The sequence below is a fragment of the Quercus suber genome, unplaced genomic scaffold, assembly GCF_002906115.3.
Source record: "Quercus suber isolate HL8 unplaced genomic scaffold, Cork oak 2.0 scaffold_128, whole genome shotgun sequence".
Taxonomy (NCBI): Eukaryota; Viridiplantae; Streptophyta; class Magnoliopsida; order Fagales; family Fagaceae; genus Quercus; species Quercus suber.
In genome coordinates, this window is record NW_027069591.1 from 513,549 (window position 1) to 536,640 (window position 23,092).

The 23,092-nt window shown below is 36.1% G+C and overlaps 1 protein-coding gene across 1 annotated transcript; it reads right to left on the reverse strand.

The window, feature by feature from the left end:
• Positions 1-467: 467 nt before the first annotated feature.
• Positions 468-20,145, reverse strand: LOC112021081 (uncharacterized). The gene is made up of 7 exons (XM_024053649.2): positions 19,272-20,145; positions 16,230-16,308; positions 13,251-13,354; positions 4,746-4,869; positions 4,469-4,654; positions 1,714-1,785; positions 468-1,581 (listed from the first exon to the last, which is right to left on the reverse strand). Exons 1-7 carry the CDS (start codon positions 19,664-19,666, stop codon positions 757-759), a joined length of 1,785 nt encoding a protein of 594 aa, XP_023909417.1. The 5' UTR covers positions 19,667-20,145; the 3' UTR covers positions 468-756.
• Between the last annotated feature and the right edge of the window lie 2,947 nt (positions 20,146-23,092).

The window sequence follows — 23,092 nt, forward strand, 5'->3', positions numbered from 1 at the left end:
TTTTATTTTTACTTCTTATCTACCATACTTTCGCAAAAAAAAAAAAATTAGATAAGTTGTTTCCAAACGAACACAAATATTTCAAATTCTTAACACATTTTTATAGCCTCAGCTTAATGATAGCCTCAGCTTAATTAATGTTGATGAAGACCAGCTACAAAGGAGGAGTAAGAAAAACAAATAGCTCTGAACTGCAATTTACTTGCAGCATGATTTAGAAACAAAACAAAAGCTAAATCAACCATACCAAAACAAACAGAAGATATTCAGCAGAAGAGAGAGGGGTGAAAACCTAAAAATCTTTCCTACTCAAAACATCAGATTAGGTATGATTGTGGCTCTAGGAAGCCTCAAAAAGAGAAGGCCAATAACCAATTCATTTCAACAGAAACAAATTTCTCGTTTATTTTAGCAATGACCTCTCAAGAACTAAAACGCTCCTCTAATGATCTAATCAACAATAAAGATAAATTATGAATGATTTTTACTCCTTGATTGACAACAAATATCAAATTTGTCCTCCTTTCCGTTCAGTAGCTGACATATCAAAATCGAATGGTAAAGATACAGCGACATAGAGTACAATGCTATGCACATATTTCAGACTACAAAAACAGTCAACAGATTCCGTTCATGTACTCTGAAATGCAACCAAACCAAACAAGAAAATCTCCTCTCCACTTTATCTGTGCTTGCTTTAAATTTGCGCTCTCTAAATTACCACAACCACGGACCCGGACAGAATTAGTAAACCATTCAGACAATACTGGGGGGATCTCCCACCCAATTGCAAATGGCACGGGGCCAGCGTGTTTTTATGCAGTCCACCAAAGGTGCATGCTGAGAAGGCTCCGGTTTAGCCACTTCAGCATCTTTCCCACTAGAATCATTTCCACCTGAACCAGAGGACAGGGCTACATCAGCCATGAATTCCTCTGGCGTCCACCTTGGGGGTACTGAAACCCTCAATTTAGTAAGCCTTGGTCTTTGCACAGGAGTCTCTCCTCCAGATGTTACTTGACCGCCATTCAAATCTGATTTTGCAATCCCATTAAAATGGTAAAGATCAAAAACCTTCTTACCCATCAATCCAGATGAATCCTTCAGACCTCCCATGCTCTTGTCCAAATCCAAAATAACCTGCCAGAACTCACTCCATACAATAAAACCGGTGCTGCAAAGGTGATCAAGCTTCTCTGGAGGAAGTTTGATACTTGTTTCCTTGAGAACTTGATGGAACCCTTCCACACTAATGAAGCCGCCACCTCCACTCTGATCCTGGGCATCAAAAGCTTTACGGATTTGTGATTCCCTTTCTTCCAGCTCATTCTCATCTTGAACGGTGATATCAAGAGCAAATAGAACTGTATAATGGGACTCACTCCCAACAACCCATATTGGCCATCGTGGGCATTTCAGATACTGGCCAACCTTACAGAAATTGAGGGATTCTAGCAGAGTGAGGAAACCAACTTCCACATTTCTGGATATGCCTTTTAGAAACATGCCACCACCCAAATCGATTCTCTCATCAAACACATTAGGGACAGCCTGCCCGCAGAGCAGTAGGTTTACAATTTCCTGTTCCATAACACAAGGATAAGGGCTTAATAATAATGTCCAATCATAGTGCAAATTTTCTTTTATAAGTAATTAATAATAAGGGAAAGCATCCAGTAGATCACTTGCTGAAGCATAAACACAGGTTTATACCTGAGAGGCATGCCCAAATGGAGCAGTGACTAGAGGTAGGCTGGGATCATCCCTGTCATCTTGAACAGAGTCCTACAAGAAAAAAGAATTTTGGTATATTGGTAACATGACCATCCCAAACAATTGACCATAAAATCCCGATTAATGAAACTTAGAAAGTGATAAACATGAAGCTACAGAAAGTGAATACAAAATTACAGTAGCAAAAACACTAAAATAAGTGTTCTAATACAAAATGTTTGAAATTGTCTAAAGATCCATTCTGGAAGACAGACAACAGCATGCATACATTTTTATTAAGTAAACATCTCAGTATTAAAAGTGAAAACAAATATACACCCATAATTTTCAGATAAATGTTGATCTTTGTTTCTTAAGTGTTACTATTGGTTTTGGATTGTATAAACTCCATTGCTCCCAAAACATATCTCTCTCTCATCAATATAAATATATATAGCAAAACTTAGGTACAATTCGTTAGGTGCAGTACATTAGGTTCTCCAAGTAAATTAAAACACATGGTTGCATTGACTAATGAAACACAATATTATCTTTTCTTAGGATAATTAAATTCAATACAACTATTAAATTACCAACTGTCACAAAAGTTTGAGCTATTAAGAAATGGTAAATTTAATCATTTAGCCACATAATTCTAACCACCCCCTCACGTTTGGGCTCAAACTCCCTTTTAATAAGTAAGGCCCAACACATGAGATTTTAAAATGAGAGGTAAAGTAGAGGAGATATGAATCAAACTCAGGACCTCTTGCTCTGATACCATATTAAATTACTAATTGTATATTAGAAAAATGGTAAAATTAATCATTTAATCACATAATTCTAACCATATGTTTGAATTAAATTGGGAAACTTAATGTCCTGCACCTAAGTTTTACCCTAATATATATACCTACGCATATATCAATACACATGGAAACTTCATGAAGTTTTAATTGTTTAAAATGGTGCCAAAGCAAGTGTCTTTTGTAAATGTAACAATTAACTGTTATATTATCACTGGTGTTACGTGTAAAGACTGCATATGTTGATCATTTGCTATTCCATTGCATTGTCACTTGTGACCTCAGCTCCTTGATTTATACATTGTATAGGGTTCATTTGGTTATTCCCTGAAAATGAATTAATTCTTTTTATAACTATAGACTCATTTGGTCATGTAAAGAACTAGGATTATATATGTGCGCGTGCGTGTGTACCAGCTTAGAGAGGGAGTGTTATGTAAATGTATGTGATAGGGATAAATTGTAATACTGTAATATCAGTGTAACTACCCACATATAAACAATATGAATGTGCGTGAGAGAAAATTAATTAAAACGGTAAACAGGTAAGTGCACCTCCTCTCTTTTTTTAAATCAATCGTTACAACGATGGGAAAGGGGAGATTCTAACTCTGGTTCTATGTTCTCCTAATAAAGGTGAGCATGCTATGTTACTGAGCTACAAGGCTCTTTGACAGGCAAGTGCACTTGATACTTATAATGGATCGTGTTGGTTAATAATGGATCAGGAATCCAATTCACAATGAACAAGTTTGAGACAGATTTTTTTTTTTTTCCTTCTCATTTGATTGGTAAAATAGTGGGGGAGGAGGAGGTGCGGTTTGAACCAGAGACATCAAGCGCCATAGAGGGTGCTAGTACCACAGGTCTATAACTTGAACCCAAGTTTGATACAGAATTTTTATGATTTCAACTTCGTGCTTATGTAAATGGAGGACACTTCACCTGCCTCTTCCTTCTGAACCAATAACATGATCTACCCAAATTTTCAGCAACTGAAGTCTTAATTATCACTAAATCAAAGAATATTTTACGCATAGTCATGCCCAGATCAATTAGTTTTCTGGCAGTACACTCATGAGCAAAACTAGACCTAAAGGTTGGGTTGAAAAATCTATTAATCCCAAAAGAAAATTCAATTCAAAATTATTCAAGAGGTTAAGGGTTTCAAAGAAAGTAAAAACTCTGATAATTAATATATAATATATTCCCCCACCCCAAAGGGTGGAAGGTGAGGCCAGATTAAAAATCCTTTGTGCATGGCATGGGTAACATATAAAAATAAATTAAAAAATCATAAAATGCACATAAAGTTAGAGTACATTATATATACCATTTAAACGCCCAACTCACATTCAGTATTTTTATATAAAATTTATATAGCTTTTAATTATATGGCTTTATATTACTCACATTTTATGGGAATTTTTTGTTATCTATACAAGCTTATATGAAAGGATGACATTCAATAAATAAAATATGGGTCTGGTTAACGAGTTTCCTTAGGACATTTGTTAGTAGACTATTTTAGGAAAGTTTTGATACAACTTTTATGGGTAATATGAAAAGCTCTCAAAAAATCAGTTACATTTTTCTTTTCTCATAAAAAATTTCTAAAAATATTTCCTAAACCAATGGCATTCGTTAACTTTTCTCATAAAAAATTATAATGTTAAGAAGCTGAAATGAGAAATTGTATTATGAGCCTTCCATGCTGTTAGTTTAGTCCTATCTCACATAGCATGAAATTTTTCCTCACACTTTTCAAGCAAGCATGCAAGTGTGCACATGGACAGACATATATTGCTTGAATTTCATTGAAAATTATTTTAGGTTCTGCTCCAGTTCTTGGTACACACATCACACAATCACAAAACGAGGTTAGACTCTGACTGAAACAACCAGTAGATTTATATTTTTAAAAGAGAACTCCAGGCAGACAAGCATACCAGTCCTCGAGAAAGTAAAGCAGAAATAAGAAACAGCATTGCCCCCATACGACTTTGGAAAATAGGAATCATTTCTTGAAGCCGCTGTAATGCACTAGCTTGTGAAGTATATGTGTCCACTCTCAGAATTGTCTGCAAATCATAACCTGATTCAATTGACAAACCTTCAAGTGCTTTTCCAATGATCTGTGACAGAACAATTTACCACTCAGAAGATAAGAAATGCAAAAAGAGTGCAAAGAGAAATCAATGACAAGGTCTGACAAATTTGGGTTACCTCTTCCTTCAAACCATCTTCAGAGCCCTCAACCTTTTGCCTAATGACACTCAAAGTTGCAACTGCGGCCCTTTTATTATCTCCACATAAAAACAATATCTCACCCATACTTCTCACCAGGGCTCTGTTAAAAAAATAAATAAATAAATAAACATAAATTTCAACAACCGTATGATTATAACATAAATCAACTAATCAATCATTAAAAAAAAATCAAAATTTCCAAGATGAAACATTGCTTTCCAGTCAATACTTGCTAAAAAAAATTGTTTTTACTCAATACTTACTAAAAGAAATTACTTTCCAGCCAAACATGAAAGTCTCCAACATAAAACAACAGTTAAAGTATATACTTCTAACATCCGTAAAGAAGCATTGAATATCAAATTAGCCTTGTGTTTTCCAAAAATCTTCATTTTTAATACTTCCCCTCTATAATTTTAACTAGTGAAAAAGTTCTTTCATATGTCATTTTTTTCATAATGCAGTAGATATTAAAACTCCTAATCACCAAACTCTGATGGACTCATTTGACGATCATATGTTCCCTGCTCCAATTGCCCTCTCATTGTTAATAATTTATCTTTTATTTTCTATTTGTTAGTCTTAACAATTATTGCTAGGTACTAAGGTGGATGAATGGAGGGGGTGGAAAATGAATGGGCTAATTGACTGATTCAAAGTCGTCACCCTCTAAGAAGAAGATAAAAGGAAGAAGAGAGGATTTGAGTGAGGAAATGAGAAAATAAGGTCTTTGTTCTTCAATGAATGAAATTCCTCAGTTTACAAGAATTTACACAAGTCATTAGCAAGGGTTACCCAACCAACTAACTACTTGTAAATAATTAGGCTCCACCTTTCAAGTCTAAACTAACTAGGCTCCTCTTCGTGCAATCTTGCAATGCAATCTTGTAACTACTTCGCTAAAGGTTACATTTATAGTGTTGGCTAGTTCACTCGGGTTCATTACCATCATAAAATGGCTTAACTACTGAAAAATTAAGGGAGGAAGAAAAAAAAGTAGAAGTGAAGATCATCTGCCCTAAGAAGGGCACTAACTGTAGACCCACCACCACTACTACTCTACCCAAGCTAAACCTAAATACACCCTCCTTTGTTCCCAATCCCAAGTTTCATCCTCAATTGCACGTGCTTGGAGAGAGAGAGAGAGAGAAACTGGTAACCTCCTTTGAAGACTTAAAAAGATGCAAGGGAAAATTGGTTCTAGTGCTCAAGCATTAATTTGCTGAGGTGACGAGTGGTGATTGGTGGGTGCAATACCAAGCACCCCCCCCACCAATGTTAAAAGTTTTCTTCTAATAAAAGTGGTGATAATGGTGAGTCCATGTAAAACTGTTGTTAGAGTTATTGCCCACAAATCACAACTTATTACCTTAGCAAGTTGTGTCCCTAGGTGGATTAGGTTTTTTTTTTTTTTTTTTTTTTTTTTTAATGTTTAATTATATTACCTTAGCAAGTTGTGTCCCTAGGTGGATTAGGATTTTTTTTTTTTTTTTTTTTTTAATGTTTAATTTAATGTTTCAAGAGCAAACAACTATCAAATTCGCACAGAAGTCATTGAAAATTCAATCTTTTTATTGCCCATCCCTACCTGGACTCTTAAATATCAGGGGGAAAAAACCCTCCCCTTTTTTTGACCCAAAAGGGAAGGGGAAGGGGAGATCTAAACTAGTGACCTCCACTTCATGAGGCGTCCTATCCTTCAATATGAGATGGGATTCAAGAATCCTTCAAGATCTTAACAAAAATTCTAATTTAGTGCTGATTTCTAAAGATCCTACATTAAAATCTAACCAATATTACGACAACTAGGAGTTGTCAGCCTCTTAAAGGAAGAGTGATGGATCAGCAAAGGCAAGATTATATTTATATCATTGCTGACAAAGTTGATGCTTTGGAAGCCAAATTTATAGAACAAAAGGCCGGAATTCTTCACAAGAACAAAACTTCAGCCAACAACCCTAATTCTTCAAGCAGTAGCTCCAAGGATAATGTGAGATGTTTAGAAGGGAATGCTAAATAACCGACAAAAAGATCCTACCCTGCCTCTTGGGGTTAATTTTCAAGGTACACACACTTGAAAGAGCACAACCTACTCTTCTAGACATAGCAGTAGAGCCGGTGGAGCAATTTTTTTTTTTTTTTGGATAGGAAATAAAACTTTTATTGATAAAAATGAATATCGTGTTCACGATGATGAACACTCTGAACATGAAACAAAAACACATAGTTCTAGAACTAAAGCTAATAGATGGTAGGAAATCAACAATAGAAATACAATGCGTAAATTCCCAAATACAAGGCCACTAAAACAAAGTACCAAAAAGAAGAGATTTTAAGAGATCTAAAGGCCTCTCAGTATCTTCAAAGGTAAGGGTGTTTCGTTCCTGCCAAACTAACAACATTAAACAGGGCGGAACCATCTTCCATGTAGTGGACATGTGCTTCCCAAACCAATTCCTCCATACAAAAAGTAGAGAATTAACCGTCTTTGGTATCCCAAACACTGCATAAATTTCACTCCATAAAGCATGCGCAAACTTATATTGGAGTAAAAGATGGTCCACAAATTCCCCATCACAACGACACAAGCAACACCTATTAACCAAGGCCTAGCCTCTCAAAACAAGATTATCAACAATGAGTATCCCACCCCTAGCTACTGTCCATAAAAAGCACACCCGTTTAGGCACCTTAACACACCAATGTTCTTCCAAGGATTTGCTCAAGTACACAGGAGAATACTAGATGCAAATACAAGTTATACATTTATGATTTATAAGAACAATAATCATTAAATTCCATCAAATTTGAGAAAGAAAACTTCCCTGGGGCCGATAACCACTGGAACAAAGTCCTCAGAAAATGTGTCTTCTAATCTAAAGTTGACCTCTCACACCCATCCAAATTGTTTGCATTTCTCTCCCTCCAAATGCACCACATCAAACAATGAGGAATGGCCTTCCAAATCTCCCTACTGCAATGCCACCCAAAACAGCCTTGACAACTCGCTAGTAAATCAACAACCCTCCTAAGCATCACTCACTGAACCCCAAAAAGAGCAAAGGCCATATCCCATAGGCCCTTGGCAATAAGGCAATGCAAAAACAAATGATCAACTGTTTCTCCATCACCCTTACACATACAACACTACAGGTGGCAATATTTGACATGACCCGCGAACACAACACATTTTTTACGGGTTAGTATTTATTATAAATGAGTTTGTATCAAAAGCAGGTTGATACGCTTTAACACGATTAATACATCAGTCAATTTCTTGTTGACTTGCTTAACCCGCAATCAACTCAAAATAACCCGATTTATATAAATGAATGTCTTTTTTATCTTACACAAATTTCAATTCTAAATATAATAAGACTAATTAAAGAATTTTAATGGCTACATTGATAAATTCTTCATTGAAACTCTAAAGTCCCTAACCTGTTTACCCTAAACAAAGAAAAAAACTCTCTTTTAGCTATGCATTCGAATGCCTAAACATGATACAAACACGACACAAACATGACATGAATTGCCACCCCTATACAACACCAACTCATGAGAATAATATTACACTTTCTCAAGTTTTTCTACTATTAGAATTTTCCCCAAGGAAGTTGCCCAAAGAAAGAGTGCTACTTTTGTTGGTTCTATAGAGTGACATGAATATTATGATGTGATTCCCCAGGTGTTTCAAATTGACTTGCTTCATTGGATAAGTATTTTGAGTGGAATCACATTTTGGATGAAAGGAGTATGAGATTACCTCTGATGAAACTTGTTGGACAAACTCAAATTAGGTGGACATGTGTGGCATATTATCGTCAACTTTTTGCTTAGTTACCTGTTGTTACATGAGATGAGATGAGGCAAAAGCTAAAACGGAAGCAACTGCCTTGTTTCTATAAAGAGGAGCTCTTTGAACTATAAACCAATCTTTGGCAAGGTAACATGTCAGTAATTGAGTAATAAGTATAAATTTAAAGAGCTGAAAATTCAGTGCAAGGGAATGAAGACCCACAGCAAAATTTAGCTTGATTTAAGTCAAATTTGAAGGCTGAATGGTTGCACACCGAATAATTACTATTGATGAGACATTTCAATTAGCTTTAAAGATTGAGGCAATTCCCACCCCACCACCCCCCCCCCCCCTCCCAACTAGAAGGTTTTCAGCTCAGGATTGAGGGATACCTCAAAGAAAGTTTTGACCATGCAGGCAAGTTATATGACCAATTCTACTGCTGAGTTAAAAAATTAAAGCTCCAGGCTGATGAACAAAGAAAGACAGAAACGATCATTTTTTTAAGTGCAGATAAAAAAGGGCATATAGCATGACAATGTCCAAAGAGGAACTTATATGCCAATGTTAATGCTAAGGAAACACAAATGTGGGTAGAAAAGGAGTGATGATTCTAGGAGCAAGATTAACCCTTGAATGTTGATTATCTTCAAGGCGTAAAGGAAGATACTTCCATCCTATCAGTTATTGGGCATATTCCTACTGCACCAAAGCAAAGAGAGGATTGGAAACATACTTCAAAAAAAAAATTTCACGTAATAGAGAAATAAAAGAGAAGAGAAATATGGAAAGGGAGAGAAGATAGGAAAATGAAGTGCTATATTTTCTGATGGAATCCTCGGTCACTATATTCCACATATATAAGAGTTTGTTATTAGGAATAAAGAATGTTTTTGAAAATGAGAGACGGAAGGGACACCTCATCATTTAGGAAATTATAAACTCCTTGGGAAGAGAGTGATACATTCTTCTAGAAGGGTACAATACAATGGTACTACTCAAAGCATATTACATCAATAAATGCACAGGCCAATGAAGGTTGGTGGCAAGGGGTATTAATACGCATACAGATAGATCTTGGCCACAACAGAGAATGTCTCATCATAATCAATACCATACATAGGTCTAGGTATAATCCTTGGAAAGTAATAGAGATTTTGAGACATTCAACAGACCCATTTGGATGAAACTGTGCACCCATTTACATCCAACAGTACATTTCCGGTGAGAGGAACAAGATACCAAGTCCTTTTTTTTTTTTTCTTTTTTTTTTTTGGCTGAGTAAGTACCAAGTCCCATTTAATGTAAAGTTCCATGTCATGTCGCCAACCTAGGCCCAATAATGCATCATGAATAGTTTTCGAAACTAAAACACCTGAAAGTACGAAAATATAACAGGAAAAAGAAGACAATGACGGGTACAAAACAAAATTACTAATGGAAGGCTTAGTAACACGAGCTTGTACCTTTTCGGATAGCAATAGAAAGTGAGTTTGAGGTAGGAGTACAAAGTGGATCAGCAGATTGAGCTGGAAACCATGAACTGTTGACATAGACTTGTAAAAGAACTGGAGTCTTTGATGCTAGAGCCTATGGGGTTAAAGGCTCGGAGAAAGGTCTAGCGTATAATGCCTTTGGCAGATAGCAAAGGATGTCTTTAAGACATATTCATTGTCAGACAACAATATTCAGATTTTCTGGCCAAATTGGGTTTTGATTTCTTTGGAAAAGAGTTGAAAATTTAACATTAAATCAACGATTTTTCATTAAAAAAAAAAAACCATGTTGCTCAGGAGTAGTCTTCAACCAAGTAACAAAATAGCGAACCAAATTTGATGCAATATGGAAAGGACCCCATATATTTGAATGTACTAACTCAAATGAGTCAGAAACCTCACCAACTAAATTAGATAAGATAGATTCAGAATGGTGTTTACTAAATTGACATCTTCACTAGATAGAGATGAAATGTGGCTAAGACTCATAACCTGATGCTTCAATGTGGACAGGGACGTATGACCAAGATGATAATAACAATGCAAAGAAGATAGGGAAGGCTGAAGGGCTCGTGGGGAGAAGTGGGTACAAAGCCTAAATAGTAGAAACCACAGACTTCACACCCCATACCAATCATTTAAGTTGTCTGGAATCCTGAAAGATACAATAGAAGGGTAAACTAACACAGCACTAATGGTCTTTGGTTAGTCTATAATGGACTACAAATTAAAGGGAAAACCATAGATGTGTAAATCAGATAACAACACAAGGTCAAGACTAAGTGAGTGGTTCTAGAGCCTTTAACTTTGGCTGAGGAACTATTGGCTAAGGTAACACTCTGAAGTGATGTAACAGGTGATGTAACAGTAATTGCCTATATCATTATTACACCCACAATACATACTTCAGTTCCCAATTGCTAATTACTGTCATCATTATTCCCCACAACGTGTACTTCATTTCTTAATTGCCAATGTGTCTACCTCCCCTGGAGTTGCAGCCACATGTACTCCAACCACCTCAACTATTACGACCTTGTGGTCCACCATAACCACCGCAAGCGGCAATCGGTGCAAAGTGCTCAATAGAATCAATGATTCAAGAATAAATCTCAAGAATAGATGGAAGATCAAAACTACATAAAATCTGTGCACGAACAGCGGAACAGGCTCATACTCTGACCTTCAAACCACTAAGAAAATGAACCACTTCCATATCCTGACATTATTTCTTCATATGTCAGAAGTCAATCGTGAGGGGTTGATACATGTTCCTCTCCTTGAGGACTCCCATGACTTGAGAACAGTATAAACTCTAATAACCCTGGTCGAGGTTTAAAATATTGCTTTCAAATGTCATACAAGCAACATTCTTAGACGCAGAATAAATATGTTGTAACCCCAATGTTCGATTCTATCCTAGTTCTATACCATAAAGCGTTAGACATTATCAGGTTATCCTCCTAATACCAAAGACTTGCAGAGGAAATAGAGTAAGTGCAGATAGATGAGCCCCCTGAGCTGATTGTATACTAGCAAATGCAAAGAATGATTGCTTGTCATACAAGAGGTGATTAAAATAATAATAATAAAAATAAAAATCCTTCCCTCCCAAAAATAGTTCTACTAACTGAGACCAATTAATTAAAGTTCTTAACATTGAACTTAATAGGTATCATCGGAGTGTTTAATGTGGTTATAAGGAACAAAGTTCAAGTCTAGTATTCATTATGCTAATCAACCAAGTAGGAAATTAAGAAATTCAAGTAACAAAAGTGGATAAAAGATGAAGAAATGATCTCTAGATACCTCAGAATGGGCTGAATAATGTGAAAACGATGAAGAAATACAAAAAATCAACCTAAATAAGACTTTTGCCAGTTGACGTTCAAGCTATATCAACCGAAATCTTGCTGAACCAACCGAAATACCTCTAAACTGGCTGAAACGTGAGCTGAGCCAACTGAAAAACGCTCTGAACTGACCAAAACACTACTGATTCAGTTGAAACATGGTTTGTACCAGCCGAAAAATGGTAGAACAGGTCGAAACAATCCTACACTACCAAACACTAGATTGTCACCTCAGCCAAACACCAATACAGACTACCTTAACCCAGATTCAGCTATCCTTATCCATGATAAGGGACAGCTAACCACCGAGAGCCAAACATCCAAACACTAGATTATCTACTAGTCCAGGATAGGGAATAGCCAGCAACATGAACCAAACAAGGGTCTTCACTGTCAACTCTGTCCAACTACTTCACTGGCAATGCTCAGAATCTTTTGACGACTACAACGTCAGCACCAACGTAGCTCAACGACGGCTGAGGAATAATCAAGCATGCAACCCCTTTTCCTTGGGAATTACCATAAACCACTGTAACAATATCGGAATTGTCAAAAATGATTGGAACAACCAAAAAGCTTTGGAAATCCACCAGAAATTGCACCAACCAAGGCCAACCAAACCAATGAGTCCAACAGATTAACAAATCAGTCATACACCCAAAAACATCAACAGCAATAATGGTGATGAAGACAACATTTTCCCGATGTCGTCATTCACCTTCCAACATCATCAAGACAACAGATCGTTCAACCCAATACTCCAAAAAGAAATCAACAAAGTAGTTGAATCAGGGTAGGAAAAGAAGGAAAAAAAGAAAAAAGAAGGCTAAAATGGAATGAAATAGAGGCAAGAAAAGAATTACAATTTCCTGCTCCGATATCATGTTAGGTAATAGAGAAATAAAAGAGAAAATACAGAAAGGGATAGAAGAGAACTCAAAAAGCAAGCACAATGACAATCAGCATGCAATCAAACACAGTGCCAGAGACACCAAAGACAATGAATTTATGGATTATAACATTTTTTAAGAGTCTAAGGTTTTTCCCTGCACGAAGATGAAGCAATTAAACTTCAAATCTGTAGCTCAACACCTGAACTATGGCACACTGAAATAGGACAAGTGCTAGTTACGAGAAGCTGTTTGAGACGTCCAAAAGATACACTGTTAGCAGCTTCCAAAGCTGGATTTTTTGTTGGACATAGTGTGTGCAGAGTGCCAGTTCAGCTAGGGCCAAACACTACCTTTCCAAGAGTCAAAGTTATAGTTTGAAGCAATATCTGTACTTTGATTAAGACATGATGTATACACTTTGCAATGCTATAATTAATCACCTTGCTTTTGCATCTTCAGTTAGAGAAGCAAAATTATTCGATGCAACAAATTGACTTTTAGACAATTCATCCGGAGAGAAAAGAATATATTTGAGAACAAATGCCTGCAAAACCCAACAGAAAGTATTGCAACCCATATAAGTACAAAAACATGTTTCTAGAATTAATGGAACCAAGAACTTAATTAAAAATAAACATAATCAAGAAGACAACTCTACTTAAAGAAATTTAAATCACTAACACAAAAACATAAGAGAACAAACTCTGTTAGTGACATAGTTGATAATACTCATTGTATCATCAGATTTATTGCATTGGAGGAAGATCCATGATAAATAATTACCTGTCAAATTACATAACAACATCACAAGATTCACCCTTCACATGCAACATGTACATAAAACAGAAAGAAAAGCCAAGACCAAAAAAGTTTTCCAGTGTAAAGGACTTCATGCATTTTTTTTTTTTTTGATAGGTAATCAAAGATTTATTGCATGAAAAAGGACATCATGCTCACGATGGTGAACACTTTGACATACCCACTCAAGAAAATAAAATACAAACTAAAACTACCATGAAAGGGTAAGACCAAAATATAACTTATTAGTTTCAATGGGGGGAAAACCTTGAGAACTTCCCGGTGAAAGTACTTTGATATTCATATAACTCCTTAATCGAAATTAAACTATAAAAGGCCAATTAGCTAAATGAAAATTTCAGAATGCCTTCTAATCACTCCATTACCTAATTCAGATTGAACTAACAGGTTGTTATTAAAACATGTCCCATATAACGAACTTCTAATCACTAGAGTTCACCTAACAAATTCTTTGGGAAGGATGGAACAAAATGTTGGCAGGATCTCTAGGACTGATATCAAGGCCCTAAAAATTTAAGATCAAGCTGCATAACTGGTAGACATTTCATAAATGTAATACATTTGAAAATTATATCCATTTTAATACTGTAAAAGTTAGCAATTTTTTTTTTAACTAACATATGATATGCTAAACATGATTTTTGATGAATTTATCATGTTTATATCTTCACATTTCAATGGCCTGTCACATATCAAAAACGCTTTTATAGTCCAGGCTGACACTATTAAACTCTAGACATGAGAACAGGTTAAACCAGCATCATGCCACCATGTTCAACATGCTGCCAGGCCTCATACAGGTCAAGACCAAGCATATTACTCATTTAGAATCTACAACCAGCTTAACACTTAATAATCACCCATATGTGTGTGTGTGTGTGTGTGTGTGTGTGTGTGTGTTTCAATTAAAAATTATTATTGTTGAGATCATGTATGAATGTACCAATGAACATGGCAGATTCTATTAAGAAACTGCGAATTTAATGGTGAATATTACTGCTTACTTTATAATGTACAAACAGATCATAATTATTTGTTTCCTCCAAAGGACAGGCTCATTTCTTCTCCTTTTTTTTTTTTTGCTAGTTAAAAAGGGCAGAAGGTGGGGGGTCCAAACCCCAATCTCCAGGCACCACAAAGGGTGCCAATACCATTGGGCTATTAGCATAACCCCTCTTTTTATTTTTAAACATTCTAATCAAAACAAACAATGTCAAAATGGTTATGTATGCGGGATAGGGAAAAATCCTAGAGACAGCTTCATTCTGCTGGGTCAGGATTCATTAATCCATAACCAATTTCTATATCAGGTCAGAGTTACACCCAAAGAGAATTACCATTGTGAAAGATATGAACAGATGGCAATCATTGCCCCCTAATCCACAAGCTAATAAATTAATTGACCCTAATAAGACAAGAAATCACATTATTGAAATCACAAGAATAAAGTTACACTCCTTTGATTCCAAATTGTGTCTTGTTTAACAAAGAATTAAGTTTTTTTTTTTTTCCTCTTTCTTTTCTTTTCCTTAATGTCACTCATAATAGAGTAAATTAATAATGAGAACCAAAGTAAAATAAATAAAGCTGATATTAGTTTCTCATTCTTGGACATAAAATACAAAAATAATAAGCCTTCAGCTTTTTATTTCTAGACTTCTCATGCAACTTTCAATTTTCTTGATTGGTTGATTTGTATGTTCGCCCTTGAGTCCAAAAACAAAATGGAAATGAACAATTATATCCCTTATATAAATCCATACATTATTTATTTTTAATAATTCCAACTGGAGCGCTAATTGAAATTTTCCAACCAGACTCTACCTTTGGAGGTACAACCTTCCCTCATCTAAAAACAAGATGGAGGAAAGGAGAACCTAAAGTTTTTAGTTTAAACAACAAAAAGATGGTTTTTTTAATAATTCGATAGTTTGGAGTGGGAGAATTTGAACCCTGAATGTCTCTGGTGGACAAACACCTGGAGGTGCTAGTTGAGCTCAAAGATCTTGGAAAACAACAAAACAACAGGATGGATTTTAAAGCTGAAAGTATTCAAAGGAAGGTCATGTCATTTGCTAACCAAAAAACAAGTAAAGAATAGAAGAATATTAGAAAACCTATAAGCTCTTACACTTGTTAGAAAGGATCTATATAAATTTGATATTTGTGTATTTTCAATAAGGTAAAAATATCATTTAAATCATCAAGAGGAAAAATACTGCCATTAAAATTTAAAATATTCCAACTTCCAACCTTAATGGATTCCAAGTCTTCTGCAATTGCACCTCATGCTCTCAAATCTCCCAAAAGTTCTAAGTTCTAACAATCAATTAGTTAAATAACCTTAAAACACTCTACATCTACAACAATTTTAAGTTGACTTGAAAAAAAAAAAAAAAATTCACAACAGTTCATCTAATTTGGCGACTCAATGTTAGCCAAAGTAGTGGGTATTGAATCATAAATTTAGCCTGTTGGAAACAACAAAACAATACTGATTATGAGCATATGTGAAATAACACACGACACATCACAAAATTCTAGGTCACGCACAGCATGAGACAAAAATACATATTAATGTTAAGTAATCAGAGCATTACTTGTATGGCTGCTAAGACGCCACAGGGCCCACCTTCATGCTGCACTAGGCCCATAGATGTTTCTGGATCAGAACTAAACCTATATGAAAGTTTTTTGTGATATTAGCTAATAAGAGCAAGAAATGACACTACCATAAAGATTTATTGTTTAATTAATAAAAGGAATAGAAAACATACAAAAAAAGAAAAAAGATGTTCGAGATATTAAAGATGAAGGAATGTGCATTTAAGGTAAGAAAAAAAAAGTCTATTAAAATAATTTGGACAGATACATACATAAGCAGCAGATTTAAGCACACACAGACAGAAATATCATTTCATCATTAGCTTACTTAAATACTGAGCCTAAGCTGAAATAAAAACTGAACAATATAATAAGATTAAGCAATTAAACATATATATAATTAAAATGTTAACTTCAGAACAGTACAAAGATATTAATAATGAATGGTGGACTTGAAAAGGAAAGGTATTGGGGGGCTTGAGTTTTGTATCTGGCATCACAAAAAAAGGCTAAAACATAAGTTGTTGCTCTCTAGCTTGTGAAACATAATAACCTTACAACAAAGGTCATGTAATCTTTCTGCTCTCTTTTTCTTTTTTCCTTTACAATTTATCAGGTATGATGCCAATCACATATTGGTACAGCCATAGTTTCAACGAACCAAGTTTCTAAGCAAGCCAGTAAAACATTCCAAGCTTTTTAAATGTAATGATAATATGTTTCAAACATTCATTTTTAATGGTATTTTCTTTTTCGCTGTGTTAAGTAGAGGGATATGTGCCCCTGGGAATTTGAACTGAAACCCACCCCTAAGAAGAGGGCCAGAGATATCACTTGAGCTAAGAGGCTCAGTTTTTTAATAGTATTTTTTTGTCACTAAAAGATTATTTACTATATTACATTAAATATTTAACAAGTACTTGTAACCTTGTCAATGTAATTCCATATCTGACCAAATGAACTGAAAGGCAACCGCACACTAGACTACCAAAGCAAAGGTCTCACAATTTTCTTTTAGATTGAACTTCTATGGATATTTCTAATGACAATTCACTCTATATAACATATTATTTCTTCAGAAGATTTAATTTAATTTTTTCAAACATCCTTCTGCTCCACGCACTACTGTACAATCTTCCATCATAGTATCACCATATGAGTGGGAAGTAGTACCTTGGTGTTCTGCATATAACATACACATAGTTTGAACCTTTTTCTTTTCTTTTCTTTTTTAAAGTAACAATATTTATTAAAAGAGAAGATTACTTCATGTTCATAATGATGAACATAAAGTATCTTACAGAATTACAAAGAATTATACAGAGAATCAAAGTGAATCTTGAAACCCAGAATTACAATGTGTAAGACCACATGCACAAAACCAATCAAACAAGGTACAAATCAACAAGGATTTCAATTGATCAAGAGGTCTCTCATCATCCTCCAATATACGGTTATTATGTCCTTCCACACTATCCACATCAAACATAAAGGATTCCAAACATCTGAAAAGTACTTCCCAAACCAATTTCTACCATCCAAATAATAGGTCTGCTACTGTCGACACCACCACCCACTAAGCCCCCAAACATCTTAAAAACTACACTCCAACTAACATGAGCAAAATCATAGTGGAGCATTTATTCACCGACTCACCGTTTCCCCACTGCACTGACACATACAGCACTAGCCAACTAAAGAAAAACCCTTCTTGATAAGATTGTCATAGGTAAGAATCTTACTCCAAGTTCTTGTCCGAACAAAAAAGGACACCCTCTTTGGGGCCTTGACACACCATATACTCTTCCAAGGGAATAAATTAGCATTGGTTCCATGAATAATCCTTATAATAGGAGTGAACATCAAACATACCACTCCCATTCAATCGCCATCATCCTATTACACCCCATCCTCTTGGGCACCTCTGAATAAATAAACTCTAGAAAGGAATTCACCAACTCTAACTCCCAATCATGAAATTCTTTGTGAAAACACATGTTCCAAGTCCTAACCACCCATCCATTTGGCAATGCAAACAAGCAAAGGCTGAGGCATCTCTATCAGTAAAGCACACAAACAGGTTAGGATACAAATCCTTCAATAGAGATGTCCACTCCATTGGTCATGCCAAAACCAGTCACCTACCTCAAAGGACACATACTGGAAGAAACTATCCCAACCGACTCTGATACTCCACCAGGTCTACACCTATGCAACCCTCTACTTGCTTTTGTACTCCATCCACCCCCTTCCTTCCTGTACTTAGCAGCTATAACCCGATGCTGCAAGTGTGTAACTTCATGCCCAAAGCACCAAAACTTCCTCTCTTTTTTACTTTTTTCTTCTTCTTTTTTCTTTTTTTTTTTTGGTGGATAGGTAGATGTAGTGGAGAAGAAGGTGGGATTCAAACCACAAACATGAAACACTACAAAAGATGTCATTACCACTAGGCTATCACTTGAACAAAAGGAAATACTGGAAGTAAGGATTTTTCACAATACCAAAAAGAGGAAGAAAACTCTCCTAATGATCATAATCCAAAATTTAACCAAGTTGGTAAAAGGTACAAAGTATTACATGTTAAGAGCAACATGCGTTCAGAGTAGTAAGTTCTAATATTAGCTACTACGAACAGCACAAAAAGAAGTGAATTTTGGCCCATTCTTAAATTTGTCAAGTATGTCAAATAACATAGTTGCACTTTATGAGATAGGTTATCGCCAATATCAACTGCACTCAAAGTAATGTGACTGCATAAACCAAATATTAACACTAACCCAAATTTAGCCATGTAAACATACAAAGAGCTATGCATTACTACAATATCCCCTAAAACAACCATATGCTGAGACTAGTGCATAATAACCCACAATCTATTACCTATCCAATATCCATATAGTATACTTAGATTACATTCCATCTTGCCATATACCTACAAAAATCGCGAATTTCTCAAACTCAATAACTCATTCAATAAAACCCACAATTTCCTAACACAACTAAGCAACAGAATTAAAATGAAATCATCAAAACACTACCTTATTCCCTGATTAGTCCACTGTGCAAGAATGTCTTTGGAGACCTCAGTCCCAAACACCATCGAAAACAACTGCTTCGCTTCCTCCTGCGACAGCTCCTTCCCCAAATTCACACTCTCCACTCCCAATTCCTTCTCTTTCTTCTCAACCTTCGACACCGAACCCAAACCCGAGCCGGCCAAGCCCGAAGCAGAGCCCGTCCTCGCCGCCAGCATTCGCTTCTCGGCAGCAGCGGCCATGAGCTCCCGCTGTAAACGCCGGGGCGATTGGTCCGGCGAGACAGCCGGAGCTCCGGCAGGTGTGTCCCTTGGCTTGCTCCGCTTGGGCTCAGGTGGAGAGTGCTGCATACTCATCCTCAGAGCGATCCTCAGGTCCTCCTCTTCCTGATCCGCCATTGAAACCCTAAGATCCGAATCCAAAGAATCTTCAATGCGAAATCAACGAGTCGTACAAATTAGGGCTCCGATATCCGATAAATTCAAAATTATTGCATACTTATAAGTCCATAATTGAATCGCAGATCAATACAGACCCGAACGAATTGTGAGAATTATATATATATATATATAGAGTACTAATTGTATTTGATTTGAAAAAGAAGAAGAATGAAAGAAAGAAATTAAATGAGATTTGGGGTTTTATTGTAAAACGGGGTCGTATTGGGGACACCCCCAATGCTTTTTTGTGGAGGATTGGTGAATATCTGATTGGTAATTAAAAAGAAACAAGATGATTGGTGTTGGAATGACTGCTGTGCCCCCTCCGAGTAAAAAAGTGAGATCAGATGGATAGGGAAAAAGGTCAGGGTATTTTGGGGAATTAACAGTTTTGGATTTAGTGCGTGTACTTGAATGAGCGGCGATACTTTCCTTTTACGGAGAGTAAAGAAGAGTTTCCGATTAATAGTCAGACAGAGACAGAGACAGAGAGAGAGAGAGAGAGAGAGAATCTATGCTCGTGAAAGTCTGACGTTGTTGGGAAGTGGGCTTAGATATGGTGGGTGTCTTTGGTTTCCGTACGATTGGAATTGTGTTTCCTGTTTGGGCTTTGCTTTTTTTGAGTTTTGAGAATAGAAACGTAGTCATTTGTCAAGCGCTGTTGTAGTCGTAATTATTGGAGCAATGTTTTTTTTTTTTTTTCTTTTAATAAAGTACCCAAAAAAAAATTTTAATACAATACATTTTGCATAAACTTTAGCGGCTTTGAATAAGAGACATAGAGGTAAAGTTTGTCCATATCAAAATCAATTATTATAGTATTTTTATTGAAAAGGAGTTTTAATTTTTAGGACTCGTTTGATAATGTTTTTTTTAGTAATGTTGTTTGTCTTTTTTAAAAATACGTGTGCATAAAAATATGTATGAAAATACGTGTAATATTGTTTAAAAACTAAAAACATATATTTAAATGTATGTACCAAATGGGCCTTAATCTTCTTTAGTGATTCTAATGTTTTTTGGTTTTTTTTAGATTTTCAATTGACTAACGAACTCTTTTACTTGGTTATTTTAACTCTTTTGGTTGTAATCTTAGAATTTTTCTTGTTTCTAATATATAATTTAGGCGTAAATGCACTTTTAGTCCCAATATTTTGGGTTAATTCTCTTTTTGGTCCTAAAATTGATTTCGTTCCTATTGTCATCCCTATTTTTTTTATTAAAAAAAAAAATTATTTTTATTTTAGTCTCTGCTGTCATCCAAGTAACGGAATCCTATTACGTGGCAAACGGATTGCTGACATGGCGCTGACATAACACTGACATGACATTAAAATATTATTTTAAAAAATATTTGGCATTTTTTAATGCCACATCAGCATTTTAATTTTTTATTTTCATATTATTATTATTATTATTGGCCTTAAATATATTATTATTATTATTATTTTTACTTTCATTATTTTTTTCTGTAAGAACATAACAACATGTTCTTCATGTTCTTCCCAAATTCAATAAATAAACCCAACAACCAATGGCAAACCCAAATCCAAATCCAACAACCAAATCTAATCTCCATCAAATCCAAAAAACAAGAAATAAAACCCAGAATCAAAAGCAAACCCAAAACAAGAGCAAACCCAGAACAAATGCAAACCNACCTACATTGCCGGGAATTCTGCGGTCAGTGATGAATTTCTCCATCGCCTTCGTAGTATCGACGTATTTCTTAAACCTATCCATCCCAGTTGACGCCTAAAAGAACTAAGAAAGAACAGGCGAAGTAGAAAAAGGGGTAAAGAGAAAGGGAGGTCAGAGAGAGACAGAGCGACTTACTGGAAAGAGGAAGGGCTCCTCGGACAGGCTTTTGTGCTGGAGGTGCTAGTGAGAGTGTGGCTGAACTCAAGAGGGGTGCACGAATATTCTTGATTACAAATGAGGAATAGGAAGAAGCGGTTCGTACGGGTATTTATACCTCAAATCGAGGAGCCATGCAAGTTTTTCCACCCATAAATGCGAGATGGACCTCCACCGTTGGATGGATAACGCCTCATTAGACGTGGAGAGCACAGAGCCGCCTAAATTTAATGATGTGCACGTTACGTGCTCCGAAACGTCAGCGACGTGCCTTGGGCAGATGAATAGACCCCAGTACTGATTGGGGGGGGGGGTAAGGTCGAAGATGTCAAAATCCTTCTCCCCGCCCAAGGATGCGTGCAGCAAGATTTTGAGGAGCTATTATGGGGCCAGAAAATCGGGTAGCCTTGGCCCACTCCAAGCCAGGCCCAAATGGCCCACGCCGAGGGTGCATGATGGGTCCGAGGATGACTTTGTCATCGGGCGTCTGAGACTTTAGAAAAGCACGAGGATCACCCTACCAAAGGACTCCTGGAACATCCAAAGAGGAGAAGGCCCAGTGCCACACGTTGGCAACAAAAGTACGCAGAAGGGGCAAGCCCTGGGCGAACTGTCACCTCGGCATTGAATACACTCACCTAACCCTCCTGGCCGCATTAATAGGGATGTAACCCCTTGATAGAGCGACATCGATCAGGGTGAGCCACCTGAGCACAGATATGACCTCTGATGGGACAGACAGTCAGAAGGGAGGCCAATAGATGATCAACAGGAGGAGGAAGAGAGGGATATATAAGAAATGTGAGCAAAATGTAAAGGAGGAAAAAAAAAAGAGAGAAAGAAGGAAAAAGAGGAAAAACCTCCTCGGCCCATGGCCGAAGAGCATCCCCCAGTTGTAAATTGTTCTAAGTATTTTTCAATAAAAGAAAAGTAGTTCATGCTTCATGCACGCCGACGAGCACCTAAACCTTCGATCCACTCTCTACAAATTCATTGTTTTGGGTTCGTTGGGCCTGGGAGAAACCCATATCTTTTGGGCTACAAAAACTGACCCTATAGTTAATATGCTACGAATGTTTAAGGTACGTGAAAGGCAACATGAAATTTATATTCATGTCTCAATTGCTCCTAATAAGTCTTAAATTACTCAGTATCCATTTGGCATGATTAATTTTGCTAACTTATTTTACTATTTAGCTCATTTTTGCTACTATTCATGGATCTTACTGCATTTTTTAATACTATTCATGGGTCTCATTATACTATTTCAACTAACTTTTATATTTATCTACAATACTTTCAGCAAAAAGTTTTCAGTTTTAACAAAATAAGCGAATTCCCAATAGACCCTCAATGTCCTACTTCTCAACTCACTAAAAAACAAGTTTAGTAACATTGACAGCCACACTTCTCTATCTATGACACCAATGATAATATCTTGGCCAAAATTTGAGGTATTCCATAGGCCAACAAATGCATGAATTGAGAGGAATTTTGGAGTATCGGTATCGGTGGTTTCAAGTGTGA